An 18,107-nucleotide genomic window follows, 5' to 3' on the forward strand; every position below is an offset into this window, starting at 1 on the left:
CTAGTATATGAAGGATGAAAATTGATGTTTTCTAAAGCTTTACCCAAAACCTAGAGATATATAGAGTATCTGTGCTATGTTACACCAAGTGCTTGGGAGAATAGTCCTGTGTATTTCAGGTTGGCTATCTAGAGATAATACCCACATCTTGTTTTAGCTCTTTTTTTCTGTCTCCCATCAAGTGAGGTAATAGCAGTCTGCATATTTGCAAATCAGTAATTTAAAAGCAGTTCAGTATCACAGCAGTGATCAAAGAGGAAGGACACTAATTGTGGTTTTGTGAATTGAGAGCCAACATTGCACAGGGAAAAGATAGTATAATGTAGAATGTCTGAGTTAGCAGCATCCATCCTGTGCACTGAAGAAGGCAAAGACCCCATTAAAAAGTGTGTGACCAGATAGTTAAAGATTATTTTTATACGCATAAAAACTATGAGCTGAACTTGGATAGACAATTTTTCTGTTACTTGTATCTTGATTTTGCAAAGAAATGAAAACATCTTGGGTTTCTGTTGTATATTTCTACAGTTTTGGCTTTATAAACAAATGTGTTCCAATAGCTAATTTCAAAACTAACAATTCTGTAATTAAGGAAGCAAGTACAGCCTATGATAATTCTTAATTCTCAGGGAGATGATCAAGTTGAAGGGAAAATGCTCAATTAGTGCTGATATTTTTGTGTTCTAATTTAGCCATTCCCACACTCTGTCCATTGCTGTGCTCCACTTTTGCAATTACAAAATAATGAAGCCATTGTTCACATTTCTTCTCCAGATCAGGGGGACATACCAGAGGAGTGTGAAAGTGATGTCTTGCATCCATCTGGGGACATTGTGGATGGAAACTGTGTCACAGCCCCTGTGCCAGCAGCAGCCACTTCACTGCAGGACTTGAGTGAGTTCAGACACAAAAGAAAGTACCCTTTTAAATGTCAAATGTGTAACACAGAAAGACAAATATTTAAGAGTCTGTAGGTATGTAGGCTGGTGTGGTTGAAAAATTTTTCAGAAAGTGCCATTTCTGTAATAAGGAGAAACAGTATTTTCCTTTGTTTGTTTTTTTTTTTGTATGAGGATGACATTTTTCATCCTGGCTTTAGTTAAATTTGCTTTTAATTTAAACATTCTTGCCACCCATCCCACCCGCCCATCCAGCCTCTTGTGAGATGATTTATTTTTTCATTAGGGTAATTATTAAATATAATTTCTGCTCTTGATAGGAATGAGACATTAAATGTTTTGAAGAATTTTATGTACTGCTTGTCTGGATTTTAAAAAAATTATTCTTGACTCTGTTGGTGAACTTTATTATCACAATGCAGTTTTAATTCTTTGACTAGATGAGAATAATATCTCATATATAGTCAGCATATTCTGCTTTTCTAACTGTTCTAGATGCAAACATTGTGGTTCTTTTTATTTTAGAGAAGGATTTTCTAGCTTCTCATGATTCCCAGTCCTTAGTTTGCCCATCTCATTGCTATCCAATGCTGTTATTTGTACACAGATTTTTAAATATATTGGTCATATCAGTGTCCTGCAATAATTTTCCAAGGGGTTTTAAATACTTTGCTTTATAAATATAAAGAATTGTATCCAACTACATTGCAGAGGTGGAAAGAGTACAGTAACATGGACTTTGGGATAATAAAGGTTTGTTTAATAATAGCCAGGAAAGGAATGAGAAGTGCACAAATCTGTCAAATCTCTGGCCTGTACTTTGGCTCTACTCTTTAACTCTTGGTGAGTCATTTATCAGACTAGGAAATGTTTGGAGGTGGGAAAACACATTAGCCCATACCCAAGAGTAAGTTCAGTGTATGTACAAACAGTATATGCAGTTGGTTTTCATTTGCTGTTAACATTATACAGGAACCTGGTACTGATTTATATGCTCTTGTAATGATTACTGAACTACATAAATCAAATTACAGATGTTGAAATAATTTTTCACAGCAGTGCTGGATCAAAGGCAGATTGAAGAACAGAACAGAGAAGTTGAGCAAAACTTAGAAGAAGAAAGGAAAGCAGGAGAAGAAAGGAAAGAGAAAGAACAACAGGAAACTTTGGAAAACGAGCAAAAAGAAGTGGAGAAGCTTAATGAAGAGGTAGTAGTTTAATTTCTGACAGTGATGCAGCCTTGTAGTGGCTTGCATTTTAGGGTTGTTGTTACTTGGTTAAAAGTAGATTTTTATTCCATAAAGTGAAAGTAGTAGAGGCTAAGTTATTTCATGTACTTTTGTGATTAACCAGTCTCACTAGAGTGTCTCCTTATGCCAAGTGGCTTTTTCACTGGAAACAGATGCCTTTCCTTCCCTGCCTCATGTAACTGGAAGCTACAATTTAATGGCCACTGACACCATGCTGTTGGAACAAGCTGAACATTTGCTGTCTCTGTGGTGTGGCCACTGCAGGTGGGGACACCACCAAAATATGTTCATGTCCATCTGTCAGGACTTCCAGGGTACTCTGGGAAGCAGAGGGTATAAGGAGATCTTGAGTTTACTTAAATCCCTTTGAGCTTAAACACTCAGTGTTTAGTGTTCTGGATTTTTAGGTCCTGTTTAATACTGTTTAGACTGGTCTGTTTTACTGAGTTTAAGAGGAAATTCTGCATGTATTGCAGGTAGTAAGGCAGAAATGTATTTTTCTAATCAGTATTTATTTTTATTTTTGTGTCTTAAAGCATATCCAAGACTCAATGAAAACAGATGAAGAAATAGAAGACAAAGAGGGAGTAAAATCTGACCATGGTAGCACTGCTGCTGAAAATAATGTAAAGGATCCTCCTTCCAATCCATTAGAAAAATACATGAGAATAATTCAGCAGAGCAGAGAGCAGGAACTGGCAAACAAGGTGATTATTCTCAAAACACGGTCCCAAAAATATTATTGACCAAATTTGTGTCTTGCTAGGCATGCTTAGAATGAAAACAATTTTCACATTTAATTTTTTCTTCACTTACAAACTTTATGTAGCAATCTGCAGAGCAGAGTGTATTGGAAAAGTGTGATGATCCAAAAGAAAAAACACAGAAAATTTTGTTCTGTAAGGGTTACTGGTGTCCTCTGGGTGGGGGATTTGTTAGCTTGGTTTTTAATGTTCTAGGACAATATTTTAAAGTCCTCAATTTTTAGCTTAAACTGTGTTTAAATACAGTTTGAAGCTACACATGTCAAGTTGTGTTCCTCTAACACAACAGAATTTATTCTGGCAAAATGGAAAATTGGATTGTTAAAGAAGAGGTATGGGTGGACATGACTTCAATGAAGGAATGCAGGATGCTTTTGTTCAGACATGATCCCAGTCTAAATTTCCTAAGTGTTACTATTCTAGATCCAGTGTAGCATTTGTAGAAATAGGGCTGGTCCTTTGGAATATTTTTATTTTCAGTTATGAGCCTTAAAAATGTAGATACTATTATTAGATCACTTTGACATTAGAACTGGTTAGAGAAAGTGTATTTTCCTCTTGGTTACCAGGATTCAAAAAAAGAAGAAATAAGAGAAGGGTCACCCTCAGAAGGACTTCTATCTACTGAAAATGATGACAGGTAAGGGCCATGCATTAATCACTTTTAGTACTCCATATTAAATAATAATAATAATAATAATAATAATAATAATAATAATAACTAATATATAGTTTTAATAGATTTAGTATGAATTATGTTAAAAGACATCTGTCTACTTAGAAAACCAAATAAATTATTAATCAAAAGCAATTGTGTCAGAAAAATTAAGGATCCTTCCAATTCTTGTACATGCAAGTTAAGCACTGTATGTAGCTCACATCTGAGAGCTGCACTTTATGATCTGTTTCAGTAGTTGTGGCACTCACAGCTTTTTCAGAGAGCTGGAGTTTGAGGGATTGTTCTTGGGTGATGACACCCTGGGTAAAGATTTGTCTCTGCTGCACCTCACCATAGTCTGTTCCTAGCTTTGATTTTTCAGTAGCATTGTGGATTTTTAAGATGCTTCATTCAGAGATTTTGTCTGCCTGCACTGAGTCACAACAACCCAGGCGTTTCCTCTGGTTTTATCTAGGCATTGATAAATACAGATTAATGTTTTAGTTGCTTGCGAGAGAAAAACCAAACAATCCTCCTCCAAATCTTTCAGTGGAATTGAAAATAAGCAAAAAATAAATATGGAGCAATTAGGAAAAAAAACCATAAAGGTTCACTATAACCATAGTAATGATTCAATATTGTCTGTGCTGTTAAACATAACAGACCCTACCCTGCTGCTCCTGAATTGGCACCAGTTGTGTTGTTTTCACTTGGTGAGCACTACAGAAGTTCATTCTGCTTTTTGAGGTGATGCCTTTCAGTTAATGAAGGCCCAAATTCTCCTGATTTAGGGTTGGTTTTATTGCCAGCAGTTCACTGAAACAGCAAAGGCAGTCTCTTAATACTCATTTTAAAACAGAACTTAAGATTTAAGATCAACGACATTAATTCATACCACTTTATTTTCCTCCCTCCTATAATCAATATAGTCTTGCAGACATTTCTCATGGAGACGTGGATGAAAGCTTCTGGTGAACAATAACTACTGATTTTTTAATTTTTATTATTATTGTTAAGAGAAAGATATTTTTTAAGTTGTTTTGTGCCTTTAATAAATGTTAGGGCACCAACACTGCAGGCTGTGTAATTATAAATTAATAAAGCTGATTTTGATCTGTTTCGTCACTTCAGTCATTCATTTCAAACAGGGAGTCCTGGTGTGTTACTAATCCAGGAGGAAGCCCTTGGGTGGGGTGAGAGAAAGAACAAAGCAGGGAACAGAAACTGATCGGTATGTTTGGGTAGATTTGTGTTGGCACTGAATTCCTCTAAACTTTGTCAATTTGGCCAACCCCCGCCCCCCAATCCCTTCTGCAAATGGTTCAAAGTGTGGATGAAAGGAAGAAAAAATTCCCTCATCATCACCTGATTTAAAGGTGTCCCGTGGAGGCACTTGGCTCACACAGCTTTGGAGCACTGAGTGTGACAGACCCAAAATAAGGTGTCCCTTCTGCTGCACAGCAGGGGCAGGAGCCACTTTCAAAAGCAGCCCCTCTCATGTATCACCTCGTTGGTATTAACCAGCCCAGAATGGAGAGATTAAAATAAAAATGCTATTTAACTCATCTTTATTTAAGCTTTGTATTTTGTAGGTAGATTATAGGCAAGATCATTAAACTTTATTTACAGTATAAAATACAGTAGTTTTTATCAATGAAGTAAGTTTGGGTGGCAGCATATATTACAACTTGCACTGCATTTGAGGCTGCTCATCTTGACCTAACTACGAGAACATGAAGCCAAGTTTGACAGAATTTAGGGGCAAAAAAACCAAAGTTCTGTCTTAAATTTGCTGGATGTTTAAACACAATGTACCAAAACTGTGACAGATACAAGCTTTGCTTTTTGAAATGAAGCTAAAATGTGCTGTGGTGGTTACTCTGATTTTGCATACTGCTTAATTTGCTGTTGCAGCCACTCTGGCCTTTACAGAATTTCTGAATGACTGAGAATTGAGAATTTCTGGATGTTGGGAAGGGGTAGTGCTTGTTGCATTATGCTGGCCTGGAACAACTACCACTACTGCATGCTGCACACAGCTGCTGCTGCAGCTGCACCTGCAGAGCTGCCCTGCCCATGCAGGAGGGCAGGGAGCTCTGGAACAGAACGTGTTTCACCTCAGATAGAGACATAAAGCCTAGAGATGCACTGCCATGGAGTAGCTGTAGGTCTGGGTTCAAATAAGCATACACAAGTGTTGTCTATTATCTACAAATATTTATTTTAACACTTGGATGTAACTACAGGAAGCCCTTGGCACTGATAGAAAATATTGATTCACTGTTAGGTTACAAAAATTTATACATAGCAAAATTTAATGCTCTTTACATAAAAATATTAGACTACTTAAACAAAACTTCAAAAACTCCCAGTAATAGCTACACTGAATTAGAAAAGAATTAGGCTTTAAGACACTGCCTCCATTATTACCCTTATGCAAACACTGGGCTAGAACATCACCTGCATTGCTGTAGAAATGTCTCCTTCATGCAACAGGTAAGAACATACACTAGGCTATTTTGTCATATTTGCTCTACATCAATCAACTTTGCCCCTTTTTTGAAACTGTCAAATTAGACTTCAATAGTTAACAAAAGAAATTATATTTGAAGTTAATACCCCCCAAAAAATGCCTTTTCTCTTAATACTGATTTGAAGGAATTTGTGCTTCCTTTGATGTATATTCAGCAAACAGTCAAAACTACCAAACCACACGTCAGCTTAGCAGGGGTATGACTTGAATATTTAATTTTTTCAAATGAATGATGTATTTTTACTTTTCCCCCCCAACATTTATATATATATATATATATATATCATATAGAACAAACACCAAATATACCATCACTAATACTCAAGATATCACTGAATGCTTCTGAAAAAAAACATTAATTAGAAGGCAGACTTCTATGGGAAATGACTTTAAAATGGCACCAGTTTGTTTGTTGGTTTTTTTTTTCTGAACACCACGTTTTCTTAGTGTGCTAATTAATTTGTAAAAAGGAAAACACATAAGCACTGACTATAAATTTGCTAAGCACCAAGATAGAGAAAGGTGGACATCCTGTATTATTTTTATGGCTGCAAATTTTATTGTTTGTGTAAAACTCTGCAAACTTTCTCATCCGCTCATTTGGAATTGTCAGATCAGTGTCATTTTAATAAGGTAACACTTTCATTTACTTAAAATGTAGGATAATGGTCTCCTGCCACTATATAAATGCTACAACATTTATAGAAAATAAATATTAAGGCAAAGCTGACATTTATTTTCAAAGAAGGGGATCATTATCCAGATCCAGGGATCTACATTCCATTAAATAGTTAATAAAAGGATTAGAACTTGGGAGATCTGCTCGCCCCTCAGGTGAGCACAGGGATGCCTCGTGGTGGCAGTGTGTGGCACAGGAGTGCAGCTGCTCCCATGGCCCAGGTGTGGGTGCTCCCAAACAGCCCCCCTGCACCACCTGGGAGCTGCTGCAGCTGTGCCATCACACACACACACACACAGAGGAGCTCCTCTCTCTCAGGAATCCCAGCTGGGCACGGGTTCCTTTGGGAGTGCTCAGTCACACACCCTGCACTGCCTGTGGTCTGCACAGATCACTGCCTGCTCGGCCAGGGCACCCGCCACCGGCTTGTGCAGGGCGTCATGCTCCAAAACAAGTCAAATGTTAAACACCAAGTCTCAAAGAAGAATAATTTGGTCACTTTTGTAAAGTGTTGCCTTTTAAAATGCCTGGAATAAACCCTCCAGTCTCTTTTAGAAAGGATGGAAGATTACCAATGGGACGATTTCCCTAAAAAAGTTTTCCAGGAGCTGGAATGTGAAGCTTTTACACTTCTCTCTAATTTTGTTTGCTAGACACACATCTGTACTGCAGAGCAGCTATTTGCTGATTTGTCAGAGCTACAGAACTCTTCTGCTGAATTATTGTGGCAAACATTTATGTGTAAGAATTGAGTTGCTCTTTTGACCGAGACTGGATATCCTGAAGCTCCTGCTCTTCTTTTGCTTTGATATCTTGGTAGGCCTGCATTTTGCTTGCATCCTTTAAGTAGGCCCAGTTAGAAGACAGTATCATGAGGAAGTGGATCTGGAAGAGAAGGGTGAGCATGATGGCGAGTGAGCATGTCAAGAGGCAAAGCAAGCTGCTAGTCAGATTAATAGACGCTCTTTAAAACAACAACCATAAAAAATAGTTATTCTACGTTAATAAGCATTCTGTTATTAAAACAAGCACAGAGGCTATTTTTCAAAGATCTCTAGAATTTGGCATGCTAATAATTCAGTTGGTTATTCACAATTTAGAGAAAGTTAGTACAACAGTATTAAAATAAGCTACAGAGTTGTACGGGTCAGTTAAAATGCAGAATGGGGGGAAGCAGGAACAAACAGTTTTGTACGTGGCAGTATACGGAATCTGTAAACTACGAGGTGCTCAGAAGAACTGCTCTCTAAGGTCGTGGTGCTTATGCATATCCAAGCCCAGAGCCCGGCAGGTCTTTTCCCCCAACAAGCAGATGAGAATTCCACCCTCCCCCTGGAAGAAAACCTGAAACTGTGAACCGTTTTATTCACTCAAACAAGGCTACATTAACACATCGAAAAATTAAACATCAAAACATGAATCCAAAACTAAGCAAAAGCATGCAATGTCTGGGTTAAGAAGTCTTAATCCTGCATTTTTATTAGCTACATTTTAAACTTCCATTGTCCAACCTCAGGTGAAGAGTTGTGTATAGCAAACGGTTCTCTTTTTAAATTATTATGTGTTTGTTTTTCTAGTTTGTGCATTCGTCTCTTGCCAACTTCTTTTACCCATACTTCATGCAAAAACATCTACATCTGAAAACATTGATTCACTTCTCCTTCTTTTTCCCCCCAACACTGTGAAAAGGTCCCTGTGATCTATGCATGGTTTTGCTTCCTGTGCAGTCATACTTACATTTTGAGATCTGGCTACTGAGAAATCAGTTACTAAAGTGCAGCCATACAAGAGCAGAAGCTATTTATATGCTGTTTCTTACTAGTTCAGGGTCCAAAAGAAAGAATGTGATTGTTTTACGCAGAGCTAAGACAAGGATTTATTTTCTTAGAGCAAGAGTATCATTTGGCATGCACTTAAGAGAAAATAATTGATTTAATCATCCACGGAATCACTTAGAAATACAAGCAAATTAATTCATAATACCTGGGCTTCTGACCTCTGCCAACATAGACTGGCACTACTTTACTATTCCTTTTCTTTCACACCATATATATTTTGCATGCTTAGGGGCATTTGTATTTGGCATTCATGGCAAAGAATAAATTAATGCATCTGACCCTGAACTGTTCCAGTATTTGTTTGAGATGACTGTTAGAAATCAAGTGGAGACCTGAAATTAAAACATCCCTTTTTCAGAAGGATGCTTTATAAACACCCCTACAGTAACTGAATCCTCTCAACATGAAAAAATAGCCAGATCTCATCCACATCATAGTTCATATACAAGAAGTCATTTCATTAATCTGATAAGCTAAATGATGCTTACTGAAGCTATTTACAATTACTGTAACAAAATCCAAAAGCTAGACTTTTAGTCTAGGGTGTCAGTGGTATTTCAAGCTACGCAATGCAGCTTTTTACTGGGCTTATACAATTTAAAATTTAGTGCAGCAATCTTCCCGACTCTTAAACTTCAAAACAGCATAGTTATATGTAGTAGCCATCATGTAGATCAGCTGGTGGAAGAGAACAAAATACAGGAGAGTAAGATACAACAAGGTGACGGCTCAAGCCCACTTGGGCAACTCTCGATACTTTTACAACAGATGTTACTCTGAGCTCCTTCCAGGGTGAAGATGCAAATAAATAAACCTGCCATTTCTCTGGGGAGGATAACCCAGCTCAAGCCCTAAGGCCATTTTGTCAGCCAGTTGTGAGTGCTACAGCAGCCTTGGCTGGCACAGGGTTAGAAGCTGGCCACTAAAGGAAGCGTTAGGCATAGGAACCGCTACCTGAACGGGCACTGCAGGGTTGGACCAATCTGCCTGGCTCCAGGCAATGGAAACCCAGAGGTTATAAGCAGCTGATCAAATAAACTACAAAAATGAAAATAAATAGTGGAAATAAAAGCAGAAATAGTGGATAGAAGTAGGATTTTGAAAGGACATGCAAATCATTTTTTCCTAAGTATGGGGGAGGCGGGTTAAGGTGACTTCCTAAAGCAAAAGTTGGGGACCTGCTGACTTGTGATGACCAAACCACAGCAGCAAATAATGGTGATTACAGCTCACCCCCCTTCATGTCTAGTATCACTACCTTTAATATATACAAAATTTAATCTTAAAGCATCTTAAGCCTAAAATTAACATTTTTAATGATAAAACAACAAAAAATACTACCCACCAATGCTATGACAGTGGCACCAGCTCCAGCACAAGCCACAATGAACAGGTGGTAAGACATGTAGAACTAAAGAAAAAAACACGTTCAAAACATTGAATTAATTCATTAGGAATAGTATAAAATGCATTTCAAATGTTCTAGAGAATAACGATAATAAAACCATCTAGCATGGCAGCAAAGCTTGAGAAAATAAAAGTGTGAAAATAATTTTCTTTTTTTTTGGATGATGTAACAATTACTTCATTGTTACAATTAAAGCAATCTCTTTATACTACTAGCATGAGTTTTCTCTCCAAAAACATCAATCAGATATTTGTTACATGGTGCCCAAGTGACCTGGATGCAAAAGCTGCACACAGGTTACATTTCTGTACCTCATTCGTGTTGCAGATGTTCTCTAAAATTGGGCCACAGGCTTTGCCAGGTACAGCATTCCAAGGAATAATACCTGAAACACCACAGAAAAGAAACCACTAATTTTAGCAATCAACACAGCTTTTCTATTCCTCTCATCTTTTTCACCCACTTGCCAGTTGTGTTCCCATTCTGGGCATCCATGCATTGACCAGAACAGCGTGGAGCTGGCAGCAGGAACTCAAACAACTCCCTCAGGTTGTGCCTTCTCCTCACACTGAGGGCTGCTGCTAAGGCATGTTCTCAGATGTGGTTTTCCCATCTGGCAGCCTAGCAGTTGGTGGGCTTTTTGCACTTTGGGTCCAGTTGCACACTCTGCCTACTCCCCCCACTCAGCACAGAAGAGAGAATCTGCATCTCGGAGGTACTTGGCACCTTTCAGGGTAGCACTTACTAGATGAGGTTCCACTTGAACAAGAAACTACTGTGGAACGGTGTGAATACAGAGCTAGAGGGAAAAATTACAAGATTTTTTTCTGGTTTAGTTCCAATAGGTAAAAAACATCAAGTGAACACTGCCACAAGAAAGTTCAGTCTGCTGCACCTCATATACTCCCAATGACTTTTCTTACATGATTGCAAGTCTGAAAAGTCAACAGAATCTAGCAGATTTAAAATAACATTAACTTTTAGGCCAGTAACAAATGTAAAGCTTAAGCAAAACCTATTTGAATTAAGAGAAACCCAGTTTGTTTTCCCATAAGACTTTGCATTTCAACCCAGCTGGTTGGAATTGGCAACTCTATATGTGGCAGGTCATTGAAATTATCTCAGGATGGCATGGCTTTCAAAAAGATTTCATAGGATTTTCTTCCAAGTCAGCTTCTTCTCTGCAACTGCTACATACAATTCCAGCCTTTTAGCTATTGCTTCCACCCAAAAATGTGAGGGAAGTTCAGTGACACATGTTATCTGTTAGGGAGCTGCTCTCTCCCATCACACACTGAAACCCAAATGGTTTTACTGCTCAGGGGAACAATATAACCCCATCCAGCACTAATGCAGCTGCAAAACAACCAGGAAAAGCAGGAAGGTGGAGGAGCACATCTCCCTTCACCCTGGGCTTTGCTGCTGAAGAAAATGTCTTCCCAGCCTCTTGCTGTGAGCTGCTAAAATAGAATGTAGATGTTTAACTGATTTGAAGACTTGCTTTTAAAATTAGTGTGTCATTTCTTCTACTGTACTTACCTGGACAGGAGAGCAAAGCCAAACTTTCTTACTTTTTCAACTTTGAATCCATTTTCTCAGCTTTGAATGACTTAGTCCAAAGAAAGAAACATTCCTAGAAAATGCTAGCTAGAATGAAGCCAAAGGTAATGGTGACATAAGATCTTCTGCACGAGGGAAGCTGAAATTATAAACTTCAGGAAAAACTCACCTTAAGGAATGAAAAGTCTGACCTTATTTAAAATTATTGTCCCAGCTCCTTCAGATTTCTGCGTGTCATCAGAAAGCAGCATTAACTCATTATTAGTTATGGCAGACTTTTAACTGCAGGTTTTTGGTTTTTTAACTGAAAGTAATTGTCAGTGCAACATTCAGACATTTACTTCATCTTTAAATGTAAAATAGTTTTCTGAAAGAACAGAACACATGCATATGGGTTCAAAACCTACAATCTGGTTATCTATTTCTCAGCACTGTGTCCAAGCAGTTTATTTTAGGGCTGATCTAATATTACAGTATTGGAAGCTGCTATAAAATCATTTCAGATAAGTGACTTGTCAGTTCAGTTAAATTGATTGCATCTGGAAAGAGATCAGTGTAATGTAAATTAATTAGAAAAGTAATAGCACACTCAGAGATAGAAGATGCTTTTGCATTTGATTCATCTGATAAGGCTGAGACAAAACTACTGCAGCCAGACGGAGGAGGATGGATAAAGGATGCAATCAGGATTGAAGTGGTACCGTATTGCCTGATGTCCACGCAGATCTGGTCCCCTGGAACTGTCACATTGCTCTGGAAAGATTTGATGACTTCACAAGTTGACCAGATGTTATAGAACATAAAGACAGGCACAGCGGAGAAGCCGAAGACCCCGAGCCAGGCCACTCCAAGCACATAGGTGAGGAAAACAAACTGGGCAGAGAAAACACAAACACTTTGTGTTTATTCTTTGAAAAGACTATTTAAATTTTCCTTAAAAATGCTTCAAAGTAATCTTAAGCATTCTTTCAGAATTCAAGTGAGAAAGCGTTTGATTTTCAAGCACACAAAATCAGTATTCTCATTGCTTACAAATACTTTGGTAGCTTAAGTGCTACAGAGAAAGTAATTCAGACATTTCCTTTTTCATCAGCCTGCTTGAGTAAACAGATTGCCCTCATGTGAAAGAGCAGCCCATTGATTTCTCAAGATTCTCAGCTAAGCAGGGATGCTGGTTGTAGGCTAAAACCAATAAATTCCAACAAAAATCGATTTAAGGTTTTTTTTTTAAATTAACTGTAACATACTAGCATTTCTATACAACTTGCAAATCAAAACCATGCAGTGAATCAATGCTCACAGAGCTCCCCCACACTCCCTGATGTATTGAAATCAATTGGGAATGTAACATTTGAAAATACCTATTTTTGCAAACATACCATGACTGTTAAGAGCAGATCAGAAGGATTCAATTGGTCTAATACTCACTGCCAAGCAGAAAATTAATTACTTCACTTTAGAAAATCATGGATTTATCCACTAAAATTTTCTGGTTTGGGTTTGCTCTTTAAAAAAAACCCACTACATTACATGCATTTTCTTCGGTTAGATGAAAAGATGTGGCACTGATTGCTTTTCCCTTCCCTTTTCCCTCCTCTTCAAAGTGTTATGGTGAAACAGTAGCTCTGGCATCAGTTCCCAGCTCCCTCCTCCTGGTGAGACCAGGATTTGGATCCCACTTGGAAGGTGGGGAAATGCAGTTACATCTCCTGGGCTTTCTTTTCAGTGTTAGCTGTGGCTGTTCTCTCTCAGCTGCAGTGGGCTGGAAAGGCTTCACTTTCAGTAAAGCACTGGTGCCCTAGTACCTTAAAATTTGTGTGCCAGAGGACAACAGCAAGGATGGGAAAGGCTCTCAGGGATTCTCAGCCTGACCCAGAACAAAGGACTGAACTAATGCTGCAGTGGTGGAAGTTTGCATCCCCACAGGTTTTTTCCAGAATAACCCTACAAGTATTTGAGCAAAAGCTGAACAACTGGTTAGGGTTCAGTCAAGGGAGGTGGTGTGTGGGGAGGTGGAAGTTCTTGCAAAACTGTGGCCCATAAAACCCCAGCTAGGCTTTAATTTATAGACAACTCCACTGGAATACCCTATTTCATATTAGATAGCATCATACACCAGACCTGTATGTTTTGTGTGAGAATTGAAAATCCTCCCTTTGGATTTTGGGAAGGACCAAAGGTTAAAGGATTTCTGTAGATACACTACAAATAAAACATGAGTTTGCATATGTGTATGTGGAAGTGTGCATGAGAGGAAGTGCACAAAGCCTTTAAATCCTAAAATAGCCAGGAAAAAATACACTCACTCTCACATTTAATGTGATAACTGTGGGAAATGGCTATTCTGCATTTCCAGAGCCAACACAAATAATTCAGGGAAGATGGAAGTCTGTCTTCTGTAGCAACCTTATGCAAGATGGGACTGCCTTTCAGGACTTTGCTCAGTAATGTAATGAAAGAAGAAGTAGAGGAGCTCTTGATCAAAATGGCAAAAGGTCAGTGTATGTCCAAAAGCCTGTTGCCTGTACCCAGCTGCAGTCACTAGTCTGTTAAACATTCTGTGTCCTCACAAATCTTGTTTTAGCCCTAAGGTTTTATACAGCAGCACACAGGCACTTTTCCTGTCACCACCAAACATTAATGCAGCTTATCACAGCTCCAAGCCATTCCTCAGCTGGTAAATTCTCTCCTTCATTGTATGGACAAATATGGACAAACATGAAAACACATTTTTCTGCCCTATTTCCATGTGTCACACTGGTATTTGTATAAGCAGCTGACAGTCATGTGCCTCCAACTACTCAACTGCACAAGCAATTGTCTGCACTGATGAGATGCATGGATGTGTATGTTTCTACTTTATTTTGGATCTTTTGAAAACACTGCTTTAGATCTAATTTTGCTCCTTGGTGAAGACCATACTTGCTGGGAAAAAAACTGAGCAAATAGCCACTAAACTGGGAAATTATCAGATGCCTTATTTTTATTAGCTCTTGAAAGATTCAGTAAGTACCCAACAGCACAGTGGAAAATTGCTAGCTCTCATGAAAATAAACATGCGTCTCTTTTGTATTTAACCAGCTGAAAGTACATATTTTTTAAGTTCAGGATATAGACTGTATATTAAAATGCAACAATCACATCAAAAGCCTCTTCTCTTTTCACCCACACTTTCCCGTGGGCGATCTGTCATACTGCTTAGCTTCCTCCATAACTACGAGCTTTGAATTCAGATTTTCAGTAATAGCTTTGAAATCTTCTCTCAGAAACATAGTTATGGCTGTTCTTGCAGAGTGTGCCCTTGGGGACAATGTGGGTGAGAATCTGAAGTTTTATTTTTAGTTAAACTTTGCTTACAATTTTGTTCTAACACAGAAGTATGCTGAAGAGAATATGGCTGGTAACTTCAGGGCTTTGCGAAAAAGCCTCGCTATTCTATCTGTCTGCCTTTTGCCATCTGCAAATCAATACTTGATTCAAGTGCAAAGATGTTGTGAAGCTTCATTCATTCATTACTGTTTGTTGAAGGATCCAGACACTCAAGTACAATTGACTATGGAAGTCAGAGCCATTACAGTTTGATATTTAAATAGCTCTGCAAACCACAGCCATTTTACAGTCTGCCTTTAAGCATCACTCAAGTGTTCCATGTTTAAAAGCACGAATTTCATTTTGGCTCACATTAAGTGTTTTAAAATTAGCAGTCTCCTCAGTTTACTTTAGACCAGTGGGTTCAGCTTTATGACAGGGGAGACCATGGCAGCCCTCACCCAGCCCATCTGAAGCATTTTGATTTAACCAAGCAGCCTTGGAAGTTGAGATAAGAACCAAGACATGGATTGACCTTGATCACACACAAGGAATTAAACAAAGAAGGCAAAAACATTCTGTTATTCAAAACCCAGGAGTCAACAGGTTTTAGGCAGCAAAGACTGATGTTCCCATTCCTGATCCCACTCACCATTCCACTGATGCAGCGGCCACAGGCTGTTGTTTTGAACTCTCCATGCAGCTCCTTCACAGCACTTGTTGTATAAAAACCTTCCGCCAAAAGGATTATGCCATATAGGAAGAAAAACGATGCAATGCCATAAATTACATACTGCATTAGCTGTATTCTAAAATGGAAAAGAAAGAAATAATATAATTAGATTTCAGTCCTATAAAAACAAAGTCAGTCCTCTCAAATTACAATAAATGGGAGACAACTCCTAGAAACAAAGTTCAAGGCTCCTCAGCATTTGAAGCAAGCAGACTGCAGGAAAACACTGGTACAACTGTGCCCCTTCCCAGGTGAGCAATCCTGAGGTGCATTAGTCCTGTAGCCACCTGAGCATCCCCTGTTGGTGCTGCAGTCCTTGCACTGACTGGTGTTAGTCACCACTTTAAAGCTGCAATTTCACACCTTCACTTTGGAGCTTTTCCTTTTTCCTCTTACTGCTCCTAACTTGGGAATGGCTGACAGGGACAATGCAGGGCTTTGAAGTGGCAAAGCCTGCAGCTGCACCCCTGACTGAACCAGCAGGCTCTGTGGTCATTCCTTTGGCTTAGGGAAAGGAAGCAGTCCCTGAAATTCACCATTTCCACCTGTGAAATCCAATTAACTTAAGTTTGCAAAAATTTCTGAATTCAGCAATATTTTATATTTGATATAAAGCTCAGCAAACATGCAGTGACTTCTCCTGAGGCTGCCCTACAGCCTGAAAGAGCAGTTCCCAGTGAGCTGGTAGTTTCAGTGCTTTAAGTCACAGCAGTGTTGAGTGTCTCAAAATATTTGTTGGTGTTGTTTTTAATGGAAGAGTTATTTAGGAAATGCTTCCGTTTTAGGTACTCTGGAACCACTCAGAGGAAGACCATCTCAGGGCACATGGTATAAGCACTTCCCTCAGATGTTATTTGAGAAAGTTCTTGATTTCTTAAAAATCTACCATCTGCAATGACACTCTAACAGTATTTTTCCTTTAGCTAGAATAGGTAGATGAAAATAATAATTTCTAAATATTATCAATCAGATTCTGTATCCAAAGCTAATTATTTTGGAGGACCAGAAATCCAGATCTTCCATACAACATTTCAGATCTTCAAAAGTAATTTTTTGTTATTAGCATGATTTCCCTGGAACTTCTTAAAATGAATTTGATTGTTGGGATGGTTATTTTTGATGAAGTTATTCATAGAACTAAGAGGTTAATTTATACATCCACACTACCAGTTTTCTGAGGATAAGTATGCTTTGCTCAAGATATTTTTTCTGATTCTTGCCACTCTCCACCAAGTAGCTGCTGGCATAGATCTCCAAAGAGTATCTGAATGTTTTAGCTTAAGGAAAATTGATGACTACCATTTATATAGTTAAATGTTACCCTTGTATCAAAATAGAATATTGCTCATTTAAAATTTTACGTGGGAAGTGTTATCTTTGTTTTCCAAACTGATTAAAAATAACTGGATAAATCTGTTGCATCTATGCTGTAAAGAACAAAAAAAAATTAACTCAGGATTTGAGAAAGTACAGAAGAAATCATTTCACCATCATTAATAGTCCAGGAGAGATCCAATGCATTTTACCAGAAATCAGTAACAGGAAGAGTGGTAACAAAAGTCTATTACAAAGGGTGTGTTACTAACTTTTTTTTTTTTAAATGTTGCTGTAGCCTTAAATTTGCCCCTTTCTAACACCTCTTCTCCCTTCTCACCCCCTTGGCTCCACAGTGGTGAGCCCTGAGCTGCTGTGGTAGGAATTATGCATTTCCCCAGCTGCTGGTGCTGACATGACAAGAAACATTGTCAACAACTCTCCAAAACATAAAACTTGCTGCCTGTGACTGCTGCTTTTGCAATTTCTTCTATTTTGCTCAAATGGAGGCTGATGCAAGCACAGGGTGTTTTGTTACCCAGCTCCTGAAGAACAGCTGCTTACATTTTCTCACTAGTTTTGTGTCTAACTGCAGGGCCCTGGTGGCTCATGCCCTGGAGCTGGGGACACACTGCCAGCCACAGCCAGGGACTGAGTGTGGGCAGTGCTGGAAGGGGGGACCCAGTGGGGAGCAGTCCCAGAGCAGGTCAGGGTACAGAGGGTCCTGTGGACAGGGGAAGCCCTGAAATGGTGCTGTGGGACCAGCCCCAGTGCCCAGAGGGCATGCAGCAAACTGGCAGGTCTATGCCTGCAAGCACACACAGGGAGTCAGGGAGAACAGAAATTAAAAAGAAAATAAGAATTAAGTGTGCTGCACAGGGCCCTGACACAGAGTCTTCAATATCACCTGTCTGGCTTGCTGCCTCTGCACTCCTGTATGAACCATGCCACCATGCTCATCCCAGGGCCCCTCATCACAGCCACACATGGCTGGGCTGGCTGCTGGACATGGGACCTGAGGCAGCACTCCAGGCCTTCCTCTGACCTCACAGAGCAGCCCTGGGAACATAAATGACCCAAATATTTCACCCGTGGTTATATCCAAAGGCTACATTTGCAGATCTTTTTACTTTTTTCTTTCTTTTCTCTCATATACCAGACC

The 18,107-nt window shown here is 39.0% G+C and overlaps 2 protein-coding genes across 8 annotated transcripts in view; one reads left to right on the forward strand and one right to left on the reverse strand.

The window, feature by feature from the left end:
* The window catches only part of OFD1 (OFD1 centriole and centriolar satellite protein), a 30,394-nt gene extending 24,874 nt beyond the window's left edge, over positions 1-5,520 (forward strand). The window contains exons 18-22 of one of the 2 annotated variants that reach the window (XM_054271463.1): positions 775-894; positions 1,956-2,107; positions 2,686-2,856; positions 3,483-3,553; positions 4,501-5,520. In XM_054271463.1, coding sequence (XP_054127438.1) covers positions 775-894; positions 1,956-2,107; positions 2,686-2,856; positions 3,483-3,553; positions 4,501-4,546 — 560 coding nt within the window. In that variant the 3' untranslated portion in view covers positions 4,547-5,520. The remainder of the gene's footprint in view (positions 1-774; positions 895-1,955; positions 2,108-2,685; positions 2,857-3,482; positions 3,554-4,500) is intronic. The other variant, XM_054271464.1, reaches the window with a different exon arrangement.
* Positions 5,521-5,768: 248 nt separating this feature from the next.
* Positions 5,769-18,107, reverse strand: part of GPM6B (glycoprotein M6B) — a 106,553-nt gene continuing 94,214 nt past the window's right edge. For 4 of the 6 annotated variants that reach the window (XM_054271476.1, XM_054271473.1, XM_054271472.1 and 1 more), the window contains 5 exons: positions 15,551-15,707; positions 12,291-12,462; positions 10,341-10,414; positions 9,967-10,032; positions 5,769-7,668 (listed from right to left, as the gene is read on the reverse strand). In XM_054271476.1, the coding sequence (XP_054127451.1) occupies positions 7,519-7,668; positions 9,967-10,032; positions 10,341-10,414; positions 12,291-12,462; positions 15,551-15,707 (619 nt within the window). In that variant the 3' untranslated portion in view covers positions 5,769-7,518. Of the gene's footprint in view, positions 9,300-9,966; positions 10,033-10,340; positions 10,415-12,290; positions 12,463-15,550; positions 15,708-18,107 lie in introns of all 6 variants that reach the window. The other 2 variants (XM_054271474.1, XM_054271477.1) reach the window with 1 other exon arrangement.

Source organism: Melozone crissalis, unplaced genomic scaffold, assembly GCF_028551555.1.
Source record: "Melozone crissalis strain CALT ecotype California unplaced genomic scaffold, PUWL_Pcris_2 ptg000013l_1, whole genome shotgun sequence".
Taxonomy (NCBI): Eukaryota; Metazoa; Chordata; class Aves; order Passeriformes; family Passerellidae; genus Melozone; species Melozone crissalis.